The 18,787-nt window shown below is 36.7% G+C and overlaps 1 protein-coding gene and 1 pseudogene across 1 annotated transcript in view; one reads left to right on the top strand and one right to left on the bottom strand.

Annotated features, from left to right (window-relative positions):
• The window catches only part of COPB2 (COPI coat complex subunit beta 2), a 32,385-nt gene that overhangs the window by 736 nt on the left and 12,862 nt on the right, over window positions 1–18,787 (top strand). Inside the window, exons 2-10 of the mRNA XM_004037743.5 lie at window positions 5,813–5,950; window positions 9,778–9,864; window positions 10,071–10,197; window positions 11,055–11,203; window positions 13,630–13,776; window positions 14,655–14,754; window positions 15,426–15,568; window positions 15,822–16,021; window positions 17,404–17,514. Of these exons, the coding sequence (XP_004037791.1) occupies window positions 5,813–5,950; window positions 9,778–9,864; window positions 10,071–10,197; window positions 11,055–11,203; window positions 13,630–13,776; window positions 14,655–14,754; window positions 15,426–15,568; window positions 15,822–16,021; window positions 17,404–17,514 (1,202 nt within the window). The remainder of the gene's footprint in view (window positions 1–5,812; window positions 5,951–9,777; window positions 9,865–10,070; window positions 10,198–11,054; window positions 11,204–13,629; window positions 13,777–14,654; window positions 14,755–15,425; window positions 15,569–15,821; window positions 16,022–17,403; window positions 17,515–18,787) is intronic.
• Window positions 807–896, bottom strand: LOC115934148 (uncharacterized; annotated as a pseudogene).

Below are 18,787 nucleotides of genomic sequence, written 5' to 3'. Positions count from 1 at the left end.
GGCTTATTCTGGGGATAGTGTGTGCTGGCTACAAACTATAAACAAGCAAAGAAGCCAAAAACAAATGTATATGGAGTCAAAAATGGAATTTCAAATGCTTTGATATCTCAGCTGTTAGGTTTCTAAGGGGAGAAGAAGGGTTGGGAGGAAGGGGGTGCTGTTTATAACACTGGCTGGTGTGCTTTTATGCATTTGCAAATCCAGTGGCTGGTAAGAATAGTAATTGTTAGAGCACTTTGTTATTATCACCGTAACCCTAAAAAACGCCCTAGACTAGTTTGCACAAGAGTGTTATAATAATAAGGAAAGAAAACGATAGTGTAAGAATATCTTCCGTCTCTATTGAAAATGCGAAGAAAAAAAAAGAAATTAGCCGGGCGTGGTGGCGGGCCCCTGTAGTCCCAGCCACTCAGGAGGCTGAGGCAGGAGAATCGCTTGAACCCGGGAGGCAGAGGCTGCAGTGAGCCGAGGTCGCACCACTGCACTCCAGCCTGGGACAGAGCAAGACTCCGTCTCAAAAAAAAAAAAAAAACTTGTTATGAAGCACAGAATCAAACATTTTGGAGCTTGAAGACGCTAGGGATTAAGTCCCTCATCTTAAGTTAAAAAATTTTTTTAAATTATGTTTCTACAAGGTTAATTGTGGCAAAGTTGGAACTAGAAACAGAGGAAAAAGTTAGGAATACTCCCAGAGAAAATGCACAGAGAAACAAACATTTTTGCATAAAATTCAGTGCATTCATTCACAGACACACCCCCCCCCCCCAATCCATGGACCTTCTTTTTTTTTTTTAATTTGTTTTATAAAAAATATGGAACGCTTCACGGATTTGCGTGTCATACTTGTGCAGGGGCCACGCTAATCTCCTCTCTCTATGTGCTGCTGAAGCTAGCACTGTCCGTGGACTTTCTTGGGCACCCAGGTTACAGTCCCTGAACAAGACCTCAAGCCTCTTAATTAGAGCACTTCGTATTACTAACTACCTGATCTAGTTTGGGTCTGCTGTGGTTGCAGTAATGGACGTTTTTGGAAAAGGCTCTTGGATCTGCCTAATTTCATTTTCTTTTGCCGTCTTTACATTTACCAGTGTATTTCTATAATGAAATATTGCCTTCATTCTTTATATATTTTAAATCCTTTGTGGAAAATACAAAACGTGAATTCATTCATTTGTACATTTACCATAGAATATTTAGTGTCTGCCGTGCACTTTGCTAAACATGTCTGCCTAATTCTCACAGCAGCTGGGAGATAGAGTTATATGTTTGTGAAGTGGTTACTGTAGGTCAGGCACTGTACTAACTGGCTAACTCTGAATTTAATTCTTACAGCACTAAGAGGTAGATAATAATAATATTCCTGTTTTACATAAGTCAAACTTGAAAGAGGTTAAGTAAATTTGCCCACTATTGCACATCTGAAACGAGTGGTGGAACTGAAATTTAAATCCATCATGGCTTTCTAGTCTTGTGTTATGGTATCTGTTCTTAAACCCCCATACTCAAATATATAAGGTGATCTGGAGATAAAGACATGTATAAGCAATGACCCTGGCTTTAAGGAGGATCTACTCTAGAAAGCAAGAAAGATGTGTACACAAGTGTACCATGAACAGTTAAAATGAAATCCTATAGGATTCCCTAGGAAAGAATGCTTCAGGCTAGGGTAACTAGAAAGGTCTTACTGGTGGCAGTGGCATTTAAGCTGAGTCCTAAATGCATCCAGCTTTTGGAAGGTGGAGGGGTATATTTAAAGTTGAGGATACAGTGTGAGCATCCTAATCATCTTTGTCCCAAAGTACCTAGTACATTGTCTTATTCAAAATAGTCACTTAACTGTTGGGAGAAATATTATCACAAGAACGCTTCCCTGTTCGTTCTTTCTTTCTTTCTTTTCTTTCTTTTTCTTTTCTTTTTCTTTTCTTTCCTTCTTTCTTTCTTTCTTTCTTTCTCTTTCTTTCTTTCTTTCTTTCTTTCTTTCTTTCTTTCTTTTTCTTTTCTTTTCTTTCTTCTTTCTCTTTCCTTTCTTTCTTGACAGAATCTCACTCTGTCGCCCAGGCTGGAGTGCAGTGGTGCAATCGTGGCTCACTGCAACCTCGACCTCCCAGATTCAAGTGATTCTGCAGCCTCAGCCTGCCGAGTAGCTGGGACTGCAGGCGCGTGCCACCACGTCCAGCTAATTTTTTTTTTTTTTTTGTATTTTTAGTAGAGACGGGGTTTCACCATGTTGGCCAGGCTGGTCTCAAACTCCTGACTTCAGGTGATCCTCCCGCCTCAGCTTCCCAAAGTACTGAGATTACAGACATGAGTCACCATGCCTGGCTGCCTGTTCTTTTTTAAACTGAGATTTGTGCTTTGGGAGTATGTAGAGGTTTACTGGGGTTGCTCAGAGTTCATTGGCCCAACTTATGGAGCATCACTTTTACTCAATAATCAATAATTTAAAATATTTTAAAGTAAAATGTTCACAATTTGTAAGTGTCCAATTTCCTCATTACTGGAGGAAAATTGTGAGACATGCTGGCTTATATGAAAACCCTCACCATGGTTCCTGCCTGGTACATAATAGACTCTTCATACCTGTTGACACCATAGAGATTTAAAAAGAAGTTAAAATTTGTAATAGTAATTTATGGGGCAGAATTCAGAAATGAAGTAAAAAGCCTTGATTTTGGGAACTAGCAAGGAATGTTAAGATGATGATTTGAAAGTGGAAAATTGGAGCTGGGAGACCGAGGTGAGTGGATCACAAGGTCAGGAGAGGAGTTCGAGACCAGCCTGGCCAATATGGTGAAACCCTGTCTCTAAAAATACAAAAATTAGCTGGACATGGTGGCAGGCACCTGTAGTCCCCAGCTACTCGGGAGGCTGAGGCAGAATCGCTTGAACCTGGGAGGTGGAGGTTGCAGTGAGCCAAGATCACACCACTGCCCTCCAGCCTGGGTGACAGAGCAAGATTCTGTCTCAAAAAAAAAAAAGAAAGAAAGAAAGTAGAAAATTGGAGAGAGTAAGGGACTGATGACAGTGAAAACATTTTTGAGGAGATTGAAGAGAAGAGCCAGAGAACTCTGATCTTTTAAAGTAAGAGGTAAAGGTTGTTGCTGAAAGTGAAGGAGGCGTGGGTAGAACAAGACTTGAAGTAGTCAATGACCCAAATTTGATAAAAATCCCCAAAAAAGATGAGTAAAAGCATTGTGAGGTGTTTTGTCTCAGGAAGCTGTCTCTGCTAGATCTTCTTTTTATATTCAAAAGTAACCTTAAATTTCTGTCCCATTCATGATCATCATAGAAGATCACAGCAATAAAGATTTGACAGTAACTCAACTTGCCAAATGAGCTTTTAGGTTGTGTTTAAGACCTGTTGAAGGGGAAATATATTTTAAATCAGTCTTTTCTCAGCATGCCTCCTAGAGAGAATTAAGCCCACTGCCCTAAGAATCATTGTATATATTGAATTAACTTTTCTCCTATAATGGCATTTTTTGGAGAATGGAGAAAATAGTTATTCAAATAATTATCTGTTCTGTAATTCAAAGGAAGAATTTGGCTTGAAAATGCTAGTATAAACTATTCATATTTTCTGACTTGAGAGAATGTTTTTATTTTTGTTTTAAATTTTTCCAATTTTCATTGTTTCTGTAATTTAAATCCATTAAAATATTTCAGACATTCCCATTTGATACCAAAGGCCATCATGCGTAGGGATATAACCCTTATTGATCACACATTATGTTACCTAGCATTTACTAGTATTTTTGACAAGATAAATCTACCATTTTTCTCCAAAGAACTCAATATTATGATTTATGGTTACTAGGACTTCATGAATAACACTTCTTCAGAATATTTCCTGATATGACACTATTGACCTGGGCACAAAATTGTGATTTGTGAATATTTAAAATTCATTGGCCGGGTGCGGGGGCTCACGCCTGTAATCCTAGCACTTTGGGAGGCCGAGGCGGGCGGATCACAAGGTCAGGAGATCGAAACCATCCTGGCTAACACGGTGAAACCCCGTCTCTACTGAAAATACAAAAAATTAGCTGGGCATGGTAGCATGCGCCTGTAGTCCCAGCTACTTGGGAGGCTGAGGCAGGAGAATCGCTTGAACCCGGGAAGCAGAGGTTTCAGTGAGCAGAGATCAGCGCCACTGCACTCCAGCCTGGACGACAGAGCGAGACTTCGCCACTGCACTCCAGCCTGGATGACAGAGCGAGACTTCGTCTCAAAAAAAAAAAAAAAGTAAATTTATTTACTAGATAATTCTATGAACTAGAGGTTCTCAAAATGTGGTCTGCGATTCCTTAAGAGTCCCTAAAACTCTTTCAGGAGGTCCACAAATTAAAATTATTTTCTTAACAGTGAGACGCTATTGGCACCTTTCACAATGTTGATATTTGCACTGATGGTGTAAAAGTAGTGGAAGGTAAAACTGCTAGTGAAGTGACACCAAATTGTACTGTTAGTATATTCTTCATTATGACAGTTTTTTAAAAAGTCAGTTTCACTTAAGAATGTCATTGATGAAGCAGTAAAAAATGTTATTACCTCTCCACACTTGAGTATGCATCTTTTAAATTCTGTGTGGTGAAATGGGGAGTATGCATAAAGCAGTTCTACTGCATACCAAAGTATCGTAGTTGTCTCAAGGGGAAACACTTGTACCGTTTTTAAGTTGTGAGCTTTACTTGAAACAATGACTGAGAAACTCTGCTTATTCAGACTTGAATATTTGGTCGACATTTTTTAAAAACCTGAAAGAGGTTGGCTGGTCCCTGACAGTATTTCTTGCCAATGATAAAATTAAAGCTTTCAAGTGAAAGTTCGAATTTTGAAAAACTCACTGAACTTGATGGATTTCCAATGCTTAAAGGCTTATCAGTTGAAGTAGGTGGTGAAATTAGTGAATGTGTAATTTTTTTAATACAGTATAATGATGTTGTTAGCATCTAGAAGATGTGCATAATTCAGTGGACCAGAATTTTCCAAATGACCAATGCTTAATGGTAGAAAAACATGCATGAGAGAAAGGTCCATTCAAAGTATGGACTTAACCAATGGATTTTAATGTAACAAAGTATAAACAGCTTATTGATACGGTTTCAGATTTTACCTTGCAAGTAGCCTTTAAGAAACTACCACTTCTCGAATTTCGAAGAATTTCAAGTAATGAAAAAACTATTAAGGTACTCCTCACTTTCCAACTAGGTATCTGTGAGACCAGGCATTATTTTGTAGACATTAACCAAAACAACATATCACAACATATTGAAGGCAGAAGCAGATAATGAGAAACCATCTGTCTTCTGTTAAGTCAGATTATAAAGAGTTCTGCAAAAATATAAAATATTGCCACTCTTTTCACTAAATTTTTTGAAAACATAGTTATTTTTCATAAAAACGTGTTATTTTAATTAACATGTACTGGATTTATTTTTGTTATTTGAAAATGAATTAATATATAAATATTTTAAAGTTGTCTCAGGTTTAATTTTTAACATGGTAACATGCCAATAGCTAAAACTCACATAAACAAGCTCTTAGGGGTCCTCAAAATGTTTAAGGACTATAAAGGAATCCTTAGAGCAAAAAGCTTGAAGACCACTGCTGTAAATCTTAAAGTGTTGAATATTCTGATTTTTTTGATGTGTAAATGAAGAAATAAGTGCTTAGACTTGAAACTGTTTCAAAAGCTTAGCAAAGTAGTAGCTGAATTGTTTTGTAGGCCTATTCATGTGCTTATTTAGTTAAAATCTCAAACGTATTTTATTTGGCTTAGCAATTTAATTTTTTTAATGTTTCTTTTTAGCCTCTGCGACTTGATATCAAAAGAAAGCTAACTGCTAGATCTGATCGAGTTAAGAGTGTGGATCTGCATCCTACAGAGCCATGGATGTTGGCAAGTCTTTACAATGGCAGTGTGTGTGTTTGGAATCATGAAACACAGGTAGGAATTTTTCAGGACTTTATTAGAAATAAAATACTATGTGAGACTGTGTTTATAATGAAAGAGAAGAAATACTATAACAGAATCCAGAATCTATATGCAAACTGCTTTCTCAAGTTGGTACAAAGTATTTTAAATATGAAGGAACTAACATTTATGAGGGGATAGTTTGTAGGAGAAACTGTCCTGGGTATGTTATATACAATATTTAAATATAACAACTCTGACTTAGGTAGTATTAGCTCTTTTTTGAAATTGAGAAAACTGATGGTATTATAGAATCACTTGCTAAAGTATTTAATCGTTAGTTTTCCATTCAGTGAATACTCTATCTTAAGAATGATATCGTTAAATTTATTTTTCTCCCAGATGCCCAATATAATGATACACAGATAAATCTTTCACTCAGCCATATAGATTATATCAGGGAAATATTTATAGTCAGCTTTTGATTATACACACATCTTACAGATTGTCTGCCTGAATGCTTGACTCATTCTCTTTCACCTGAATAAATAACATATCCTTCAAATTAGTTTGTCTCATATTTTCCAGTCTTCCTAGACTGTATTTAAGAGTACAAAGCATATAGTTAGCACTATACTATACAGTTGTGTCTACTTATATAGTAATTATCCTTAACGTCCAAAGTTAAGTTCTTGAAATCCAGGTAAAATTCGCATTTGAGGAATTTAAAATGGCAAAATGACATCAAGGAACCAAAGCCAGAAGTAAACCTAAAAACACCTTTATACTTTTATACTCACTGTAATGAAACAGAAATGACTGTACACTAAACTCATACCCTGTATTAGTCTGTTCTCACACTGCTGTAAAGAACTACCTGAGACTGGGTAATTTATGAAGGAAAGAGGTTTAATTGACTCACAGTTCCACAGGCTTAACAGGAAGCATGACTGGGAGGCCTCAGGAAACTTAAAATTTTGGCAGCAGGTGAAGGGGAAGCAAGCATCTTCTTCACATGATGGCAGGAGAGAGAGAGCAAAGTGGGAAGTGCCACACACTTTTAAACCATCAGATCTCATGAGAAGTCACTATCACGAGAACGGCAAGGGGGAAATCCACCCCCATGATCCAATCATGTCCCACCAGGGCCCTCCTCCAATTTGACATGAGATTTGGGTGGGGATACAAATCCAAACCATATCATAGTCCATCAGTGACATTTTATATAAATTAACATTTTGTTTTCTGCTGTATCTCAGTACCTATAACATTACCTGGCACATAGTAAATGCTCAATAATTATTTGTTCAACCAATGAATAATATGCATTTCACTTATCACTAGTTCAGTATTTGTGTTCTCTACAATTTCAGATCTTTATCTTGTGAATTGTTTTTGCTTTGATGCAAATAACTGTTTTTTTTTTTTTGCTTTTTGTTTAGTTCTTGGGATGTTTAAAATATTTCTGATTTTATGTTTAACAGATATGTTGTTGTCCTCTCTCTCTGATTATTCCTAGGGATTCCCTCTTATCAGCTACATTTACCTATCTCAGCTCTATCACTTGATCATCGTATGTTCTAAAGCCCAGGCGTACTTTTCTTATCTTTCTCTAGGCTTTATTGTAATATATCTCTGCTTTATCTGCATTTCCACTTTGCCTCCTTTTTCTCTTCTATACCTTTTTCTGCCCTATGACAGGACCATCTGCTTCCCCTTTCATAATTCATCTCAGTGGTAATTTCATGTCTAATTTCCTTCTTTCCTCTAAGAATGGAGGTTCTGTGAGGACAAGGATTACCCTCATCTTATTTCCCACTGTTGGTCCAGTGCATGAGGCACTACCTGATACACTGTCAGGCTCCTGGTAGATAGTAAGTCTTTGTTGAATGATTAATCTGTCTTTGATTCTCCCTGTTTTTTCCCTGTGTTTATATCACCAACAGTATTTACCACTCCTGTATTGAGAGCAAATTCTTGAGAGAGCCAAAAAGGTTTTTGGAAGTAAAAAGGTTTTTAGATGTACTTGAATTTCAAATAAGGAGATACTATATATTCCTTGAGGTGGTACATGCAGTGGTTTAAAAAACATAGTATTTTAGGATTTGAAGCCAACTTGCTGATTAAATTATATAGGCAAGCCTTTTAACCATGCTGAGCCTCTTTATTTATCTGAAGTGAAGATGGTATTATTGCCTTGCCTACATCACAGGATTGTCAAAAAGATAAAATAAAATTAGATAAAATTGTGTATGAAACCTATAAAGTACCATATAAGTATTAGTCATTAGTTATACTTTCCTAATCTACATTGAGTATTTGTATGTATTGTGTGTGTAGCTTTTCTTACTCTTTATTTGCATCAGTCATAGCCCCTAACATGGCGTTGAACCTTGGCTATTTCTTCTGCAGCTGTTTTATTTTTACTGCTCAGCAGATCCCTGGATTTGTTGGCTCCTCATGAGCTTTTGTGGATTTTTCTGCCGTGTTATAGATCGCATGTTCTGTCTGCTCTCAGTTTCTGTATCATAGTCAGCTGGTAGTGATTCTACAGGTTGGAGTTGAAGTGCCTACTCATTCAGCCTTTGTCTAAAGAATCTTTGAACTCTGGCTTGAAAAGTCAGAGTAGGACAGTTCTTATGAACCGGTCCCTATTACTTTTTTAGTGCACATGGTTAATCAATCAGTAAGATTATATTGTGTTTCTTAGTTATTTCATTTTTGCTCTCTGATACAAAAAAGGATTAGAAAATGATAGTTTGACTTTCAGACTTTTAAGAACAGGCATCAAAGAAGGAGAACAAAGAGGTACCATGATCTCTGCTCTTTCTAGGAGGGTCTCTACCTTTATCCTATGTGTATAATTCCATTCTGAGCAGCTCGGAGGAACATATAAGTCACGGTGTTTTCATATTTTATTAAAAAGAAATAACATTTGTATGGAATCATATTGCTAAAGCATGCAAAAGAATTGTACCTTATTCATGAGTCACTTTTATGGGTTTCAATTTCAAAAAGACTGACTAGGTGCAGTGGCTCACGCCTGTAATCCCAGCACTTGGGAGGCTGAGACGGGTGGATCACTTGAGGCCAGGAGTTCGAGACTACCCTGGCCAACATGGTGAAACCCCGTCTGTACAAAAAATACAAAAATTTGCTTGGCATGGTGGTGCACACCTGTAATCCCAGCTACTTGGGTAACTGAAGCATGAGAATCACTTGAACCTGGGAGGCGGAGGTCGCAGTGAGCCAAGATTGTGCCACTGTACTGCACTTCAGCCTGGGTGACAGAGTAAGACTGTCTCAAAAAAAAAAAAAAAAAAGAAAAGAAAAAAAGAAACTAAGAGCTAATTCATTCAACAAATATTTATTACACACTAATTGTGTGCCAGCCACTGTTCTAGCCTCTGCCTATACAGTGTGAAAAATATTCCTGCCTTTGGAGAGCTTAGCAGGAAAGATTGGCACTAAACATAATTATGAGGTGCTACATTATGAAAGGGAAGTACAAGTTTCCATGGGTGGATTTTCAAGTCAGAGACAACAAGAGCAGAGGTGAGGCTGGGAGTAGCCAAAGGTGAGGCTGGAAAAGGGAGGGAAGGGCTGGAGCACAGAGGATCTGGAATACCATCTTGTGGATATTTGCTTTCTCTTATCTTTTAAAAAGTGTTTTAATTTCGAATCTATTAAAAGATAGTTGGTCTTTTTTAAAAATTTGAATGTTGAGCTTTTATATTTTAGCCTGAGAATATACTAAAATGACAAGTGATCTTAAAAATTGGATGTTTGAAATATAACAGAGTAGATTTTGTGGTTATTTTCTTATAGCTCAATTTGTGTATTCTTGTTACATTTTAAAGACACTGGTGAAGACATTTGAAGTATGTGATCTTCCTGTTCGAGCTGCAAAGTTTGTTGCAAGGAAGAATTGGGTTGTGACAGGAGCGGTAAGTAATTAATATGAATCTCTATTCCCATTTTCTGAATTGGTCAATGATTGTGTAAATTTGTTGCAGGATTTTGATTCCCGATTTGTTTTGTTATTTACAGCAATGTTTTGAGGCATAGACTTTATTCCTTGAGCCTGTGATATAGTTTTTTTGTATAATTTACTTGATAACAGGGATGATGGCTTTAAAATTTCTGTTTCTAGGATGACATGCAGATTAGAGTGTTCAATTACAATACTCTGGAGAGAGTTCATATGTTTGAAGCACACTCAGACTACATTCGCTGTATTGCTGTTCATCCAACCCAGCCTTTCATTCTAACTAGCAGTGGTAAGAGATGACCTTTTTTGGTCATGTGCGTCTCTTTGGGTAATTCGTTTTCATTCACTGAGACATGCTATGCTTTAACTGCTCTTAAAAATATAATTCTAATTCCAAGCAGCCTTTAAACTGTTTAGATCCATTACTGTGCTATTGATGCTGCTTGTGTTTGTACTATAATGAAATATCAACTGTACTTAGGATTTGTGTAATGATTGCTCCAGTTGCTGTCAGAGAAGACCTACAAGTCTAGATGTTTAAACATCTGCTGAACAGAAAGGTCATTTACATGTTGATGAGTGAGTTTTTGGCAGATTGCCATAGACCCTATTCAGTTCAATCTTTATATTCAAACTAGTTTGCTCCTTGGTATTGTGTATAAATAGTAGACCTCTTGGAGGACTGGAAAAAGAAGTAGCACTGAATTAGTAATAGCTCTTTGAAATGTTTTTAAATTAAAAATTGAGAAGTAATTAAAAACTTTTTAAAAACCAATCTTGTGAGGGCAAATGCTTGTTCTCTACATAGTCATTGCTATCACTATTCAGTCATGCTTAGATCTAGTCAAACTTATATTACTCTTTGGCCATTCTTTAATGCCCACTGAATTTTTAAGTTTTTTCACAGAATTTTTATATTTTCTATTTCTAATCTATTTTATTTATTTTATCTCCACTTTTCTGTAGAGAGTTAAATTTATTTTTAAGATAAATAAGCATTTTGAAAACTCTATTTGGTTTTGATTCTATTTCTGTAAGTTATGGATTATATGGTTTGTGTTAGGTTTGCTTCTTCTAAAGACTGTGTCTTAGTTACGAAGTGAAAAAATAGAATTACAACTAACTTGAGACTTTCTTTTGGCCTAGATGACATGCTTATTAAGCTCTGGGACTGGGATAAAAAATGGTCTTGCTCACAAGTGTTTGAAGGACACACCCATTATGTTATGCAGATTGTGATCAACCCCAAAGATAACAATCAGTTTGCCAGTGCCTCTTTGGACAGGACTATCAAGGTAGGGCATCCACATTTTGTGTCAGTTATCATTATTAGTGAACTATACTTGCCTTAGGTGTTTTACTGTTGACTGGTCAGAAATGTACCCATCTTAAAAATTTTTCTCAAAAGCCTGTTTTGAAGTCAAAATAGGATTTCTCATTTTAATCCAAACGACATGTTCTGTTTAGAAAAATATTGTGGCAACTCAGTGCTCTTAATGAGGAGCGTTTTTCTGTGTGGAGGCAGCATGTTATAAAAATTTTTTAGCCTTTGGAAACCCAGAATAAGAAAAATGCCAATATCTTTTTAGGATACTGCTGTCCTCTCCTTTTAGTATTCATTGTTGACTTCTGCTCATCGTTTATCTATTTTACATTTAAATTCCATATGCCTCTATTCTCTCTTTCTTACTCCATTTTACCACACTGCTGTCTGTTATCTTTCTGAAACAGTTCCTGATCTAAGGATAAAGTCCAAATGCCTTAGTGTGGAATACAAGGATTTCCAGGACTAGCCTGGGCTAATATTATGCGACATCTCCTAAAACCCTGGTCTACTCACCATCCTCTAGAGAGGCTATGAATGTTCACAAAACCTTACTTCATTGAACTGTTCCATCTGCCTGCACTTCTCTTTATTTTCCTGTTTTGATATATTTTCCTCCGGATAATTACTCAGCTTTTAAGGTTTAGCACAAATATTTACTCTTGAGAACCTCTTGTCAGACATCAACTTCACCTCTAGACAGGGCCAGTTATGCTTATCCCATTTCTTCCATTGCTTTTTGCCTCTGTTTCAGCCTTTCTCAGATTGAATTATTATTACACGTTTTTGGAAATCTTTATCCCCTGAAATACTGGATTTGGGGGATAGAAACTGTGTCACTCCCTTTCCCCAGCCATTCGATAGCAAACAGCAAAGTGCCTTACCTGACCTAGATGCTTAATACATGTTGCAGTGAGGGCAATCATGCTTCTTTTATTTATCATAATATTTAAAATATTTCCATGCCAGGCACAGTGGCTCACGCCTGTAATCCCAGCACTTTGGGAGACCGAGGCAGGTGGATCACAAGGTCAGGAGATCGAGACCATCCTGGCTAACACGGTGAAACCCCGTCTCTACTAAAAATACAAAAAATTAGCTGGGTGTGGTGGCAGGCGCCTGTAGCCCCAGCTACTCGGGAGGCTGAGGCAGGAGAATGGCATGAACCTGGGAGGCAGAGCTTGCAGTGAGCCGAGATTGCGCCACTGCGCTCCAACTTGGGGGACAGAGCGAGACTCCATCTCAAATAAATAAATAAATAAATTAATTAATTAAAATATTTCCATATGCATTGACTTAAAATAAATTAACTTTTGCTTACATGTTTGCTTTCACCTATATAAAACACTGTTAGTAGTTTTCCTTTATGTAAAATGTTATGTGTCTGAATATCTTAGGGTTTTGACCTTAGCTATTTTGCCTTTGATTGGATTATCCTTGCTTTTGACATAGATTAACTTTGAAATTAGTTGTAAACTTTTTTTTTTACTAATTTAGGTTTATCTTGAGAACAATAATTGTCTTATCTTCAGTTCCAATAAAGTTTATTTTATACAGTAATTGATAAACATTTGTTACACATTTATACTCCCCACAGGGCCTCCCATATAATAGGCACTCAATAAATATTTGTAAAGATAAAGCTTAATTCTGTGCTGTGGTAATTTTTAACAATTTTCTACACTTTAAATTGGTAATTAGGCAGTAATTTTCTCCTTTTAATAGGCCTTTATTTTTATTTATTTATTTATGTATTTTTGAGTTACGGTCTGTGTTGCCTAGGCTGGAGTGCAGTGGCATGATCACAGCTCACTGTAACCTCAAACTTCTGGGCTAAAGCGATCCTCCTGCCTCAGCCTCCTGAGTTGTTAGGACTACATGCGTGTGCCTTCATGCCCAGCTAATTTTTTACTTTTTACTTTTTTGTAGAGACAAGGTCTTGCTGTGTTGTCCAGGTTGGTCTTGAGCTCTTGGGCTCAAGTGATAACTTCCATCTTGGCCTCCTAAAGTGCTGGGATTACAGGTGTGAGCCACCACACCCAGCAACTTTTAATATATCTTACTAAATCTACTTTCATGAGCTGTATATTAAATCTATAATAAAATAATTTCATAACATCTAGATTCCTGGGCGTCACTGTGGATTGACTGACTTATAATCTCTAGAGATAAAGCCTGGAAATTGGCACTTCTTTTAAAGAACGCCATAGTGATTTTGCTCCCTGAAAATTCAAGTAAAATGAGAAAGAACAAAAACCAAACAGGATAAAAAATAAAATTTGATAGCTCTTCTCTCCTGGGCTTTGGCATTTTACATAATGTGTCAGAAATATGGTGGATTTGCCTTTTGTAAAGCAAGGCCCCATATTGACTGGCCGATGCTGTTTCTCTCTGCAGGTATGGCAGTTGGGCTCGTCATCACCAAACTTCACTTTGGAAGGACATGAGAAAGGCGTGAATTGCATTGATTACTACAGTGGTGGGGACAAGCCATACCTCATTTCAGGTGCAGATGACCGTCTTGTTAAAATATGGGATTATCAGGTACAGTTTTTCATAACCTTACTTCCATATGTTAGATATGTTTCTTACTATTTCTTATAGGACAGTTAAGACTTGGGTTGTTGAAAACTGTTCACAGCATAATAACTTAAGGTATCAGTATTTGCACCTAAACTGTGTTCCCAGAATTCTCCATAAAAATGAAAACAATGCATATCAAGATTTTAAAAATAAAATACCAACATGTTCATATTTCATTTCATAATTGCATTTAGAAATTTTAACATTTTAATGTTGAATTATCCTCCATAATCTTCACTGATAGACTTCTATTCATTTTTGTAAGCTAGCAGATCAACAATTACCAACCATTTTGCCAAATCGTACTCTTGTAAACCTAGTTATGAATTCTTGTTAACATGCTTCCTATCTCTAAGATTTTCTTATATTTTGATATTTTTGTTTTCCACATCAAAAGTTCCCATAAGCAATTAATAAAGTGAGGCCTAGAAAGTCAGTTTTTCCTTGAAACATTTTCAGATTTGTACTTAAATCCAGAATAAAAATATTAAAGGCTAAAGCAGCACTGTCTACTTAGCCAGTGATGGTAGGTGTGAGTTTTAAGGGGGAAATCTATTATCCTGAGAATTTGGGGGAATAATATTCAGACAAAAGCCTTCTTGGGTTTTTTCCCCTTCTTTAAATATGATAGTTACATTTACATTTATTTTACAAAGTAATTAGATAAAATATTCGTATATACAACAAGATCATCCTATTTCAAAAATTTCTATATTGGATATTATTTAGATTTTCATGACTACTATCATTTATAATGTATCTGTACACTGAGAAAATTAAGGGCCGGCTGGTTACATGTTTTTCATTAATAAAACATGTTTTCTATGTCTTAATTACAGAATAAAACATGTGTGCAGACACTGGAAGGACATGCCCAAAATGTGTCTTGTGCCAGCTTTCATCCTGAGTTGCCAATCATTATCACAGGTTCAGAAGATGGTAAGTTAGAAGGGTATGTTTATTCCTGTGCTGGTAACTACTCAGTGGGCATTTAAAGCAAGTAATGTCTCTGCATTATAATTGCAGGTTTCCAAGGATTTTGATATTTTTATTAAAGTACCAGACTTAAGCTATAAAAGAGTAAAGGGGCATTATTTTCATCATCATCATCATCATCATCGTCATCATTCTCATGTATTTTGATTCTGTCACTTAAATAAGAGGACCGTCAGCTGTCCTAAAGAAAAACTGAAAAAGCATGTGCTTTGGAGTCAAACAAACCTGGGTTCAAAATCAGGCTCTGTTATGTCATGAATGTGTGTTTGGGCAAATTATGAAATGGAAACATATATATCTGCTTCATAAAATTATAGTGAGAAGAAATCATGGGTAGAAAGCATCTGGCACATAGGAAACACTTTACCCAGGAAATCCTGTTATTATTTCATGTTTAAAATCGTAATTCTTAGTTTTTGTTTCTTATATGTTATGTGTTATGTTTATGTTGCTTTTAAAAATCATTTAAAGACAGTAGATCAAAAAATTGGTCATTAAGCTGCCAGGAAGTGTTATCTGTTTGAATAGAAAGACTTCTATGGGTCTCTTTCACCTGACACAGTTTATTGTCGGATGTTTGTATCAAAAGGGAGTATTTACATTGTTCTTTTTAGGAACAGTACGTATTTGGCATTCAAGCACCTACCGGCTTGAGAGCACACTGAATTATGGAATGGAGAGGGTATGGTGCGTGGCCAGTCTAAGAGGGTCAAACAATGTCGCTTTGGGCTATGATGAAGGGAGCATCATTGTTAAGGTAATTATACTATCCCTCTCAGTAGGTGGACATAGGCAAAACCATTTTCTTTGTATTTTAGTACTGTCATCTTCCAAGTAACCAGTTTTATAAAACTGGCACTTCTTTCATTAAGCACTAGACATTAAGCAATGAAGATTTAAAGTGGAAGAAAGGAAATGGAGCTCTCTGTTAGGTGAAAAAAATAATCTGTTTTGTTTTGGTTTTATTCATTTTCCTTTTCAATGCTGAGAGCTATTTTTCTTTCTTTCAGCTTGGTCGGGAGGAACCTGCCATGTCCATGGATGCCAATGGAAAGATAATTTGGGCCAAGCATTCAGAAGTCCAGCAGGCCAACCTAAAAGCAATGGGAGATGCTGAAATTAAAGATGGTGAAAGATTGCCACTGGCAGTAAAGGATATGGGCAGTTGTGAAATATACCCTCAGACTATTCAGCACAATCCTAATGGGCGGTAAGCCATCACCAAAATTTGTCCCTCAGCTTCTGTGTATGTTAGAACAGGTTTGCAGATCCACAGTCCACTCTTGCCCTGTGGTTGGCATCTCTAATCATTCCTCAATGTGCTTTTGCCCTGGCCTCACAATCCTCAACACAGCTGCAGTCAGCCATGCCACTTGATCAAGTTGGCACAAAAGATGGAGCATGTTTCCCATCTGGACTTGTTCTATACCACACAATTTTGAATAGTTAAATAGTAGTTTCCTGTTATTTCGCATGCATTGAGTTTGTGTTTTTGTGTGCTCCTTTGAGGGCAAGGAGTATGTCTTATGCTGAGACTTAGTAGGTGCCCTCTCTAAATGCTTGCTGACTCATTGCTCTTTCAAGAAGAAAACCTGACTCTGAGATATGTGTCTTTTGAAAAAGTTTTGGGATTGATAATAATTCTGTTTCTCATTTGTAATTTGAACTGTCAGTTGAATTTCTCCCTTAAGATTTGTAAGTCACCAAACATCTTGTGAGAGAGGAGTTTCTAGCACAGTGAAGTCTAAACCTGTGGAGCTTTAAAATTATTTTACAGCAGGTCTGGGCATCTTATAATGCTGTGCTGAGTATTGAAAAAGAGAAAAGATATAAACCAAGTATGCCGCCTAGTTCAGTAAATGGTATCCATAATTATTTGTAATATAATTGTCTTATAAAGGTTAAGAATGCATTATGCATATTTCCCTTAATATCGTAAAACATTCTTGGCTGTAAGTTTTGCCTTTGGCAGTCTTTTGATACCAGCCTTTACAGTGTTATAAACAACTTTAAAGATAGTTGTCTTATGTCCATTGGGAAAATTTTAGTTGACTCTGCAGCATTCTGTTTTCTCATTATTTAAATGTTAAAATATCCTCTGTATTTTGCTGAATTTAATAGTCTTTAAAACCTGGAGTGAGATATTTTTATTCATTTGAATGATCAGCTTTAAAATGAAGATAGTCTTTGTAATAATATAGTGCCTTCCTGTGGTATAAATGTCATGAGCAAAGTTCTAGGCATCTTGGTGCTCAACAAATACTGGTTGAATAATTGGAATCCTCCTCCTTTGCATTTCCAGCCATTCTCACCTTCCTGTCTCCAGTTGCCTTTATTTATGAGAAGACCATTCCAATAACATTTCAGCAGTAATGTCATATTCATAATTTTCTTTTCAATTTGTTGGCTAGAATTTTTTTTGTAACTTTGTATTCAAAGAAATGTATAACTTTTAAAAGATGTTAAATTGTAATAATGAACTAAATAACATTTGTTATTAGAATTCTTTTACCATAACATGAATTATTGTTTCTTAACTTCTACATGTCTTTGGTCCTCTGTACTTCCCTCCCTGGCTTCTGTGATTTCTAGGTTTGTGGTGGTGTGTGGTGATGGGGAGTATATCATCTACACAGCAATGGCATTGAGAAACAAGAGCTTTGGATCTGCTCAGGAGTTTGCATGGGCCCACGATTCTTCAGAGTAAGTTTTGATTGTATGATAGCCAGCATGCCCTGATTGCAGATGTGTTGTGTGCTGCTTGAAGACTCTCAAGGCTTGATGTGGGCTGTGATTCTCCGTGTTAAAAAACAGTTCTCACCAGAGCTCTCCATTGGAAGATGAGAGTCAGAGGCGACTGTATAGCATGAGCCGTCTTTGTGCTTTCTTTGTTTTGCGTTGAGCTGGCTCACTCAAGCTGATATAATAATTCCATTTAACTGGGGACCCAGCACCCATTTCTTTGATGGAGCCCATGGCAGGACCTGGTGCTTTATGGGCTTAAGGCACAGTAGACCCTCATGTCTGCCTTGGAAGGCCTTGGCATGCCCTCCCTGTGATGTAGTGTCCTGAGGTGCTACTGCCCCTTTATGAGCTACTTGGGAGTGATGTTGTGGTTTGATCATTTTGATGAGAAATTTATTAAATCTTTTTTAAAACTTATTTTCTGTGATAGTACCCACTGCCCATTCTTAACAAATTTCTGTCTGAATTCAGAATGTCCATAAAATGTTCTCATTAAAAGCAGGAAAGATCATTTAACTCTGACTTTTTTACTAGTCATTGGCTCTGGTTCCTTTTTGATTCCTGTTTAATGCGTGTAATAAACATTAGGGGTTTAGTGTTTTCAGACCACACAACTGAATTACATTTTCACAGTTTTTTTAGTTTTGTTTGCCCCACATTTTATGTTGCATCTTGCCCCCAACAGTGGGGTAACTTAAGCCTCAGCGTTGTGTAATAAGATACATTTTTTAAAATGTTACAACAGTAAGATTTATTGAGAGGTATGGAATTGTTCTGATCTTTTCATAAATTTCCTAAATACACATATACATACAGTTCTATATATTCAAAGGTAATGTGTTATCTTAAGCAAAATTATAGTTGATGAATTGCCTTCTCTCAGCACACCTCTTCCTCTATTTTGATAGTTCCTTTTTTTCAGCTCTATCCAGCCAAGACCTTGCTCAGCATCTTTCCTGTCCTGAGCAAAGCCCTCATCACATCACTTCCTCAGACAATCTTAAATATCCAGTGATAGCCACAGCTCCTTTTTTCAAGGCAGAGGCCTGAATATAAGCAGTTGTTGCTGATGATGGCTGATTAATGAACCATTTGTCACAGTTTTTATTATTTAAATCGCCCTTATTGAGGTATAATTTACAGAAGACAGAATGTACCACTTAATTGTACAGCGGTCCCCCGATCTGTGGTTTCCCTTCCTGCAGTTTTAGTTACCCACAGTCAACTGTGT

The sequence above is a fragment of the Gorilla gorilla genome, chromosome 2 (assembly GCF_029281585.2).
Source record: "Gorilla gorilla gorilla isolate KB3781 chromosome 2, NHGRI_mGorGor1-v2.1_pri, whole genome shotgun sequence".
Taxonomy (NCBI): Eukaryota; Metazoa; Chordata; class Mammalia; order Primates; family Hominidae; genus Gorilla; species Gorilla gorilla.
Note: the sequence above shows the minus strand (reverse complement) of the source record. Positions and strands in the feature narration are given on the sequence as shown.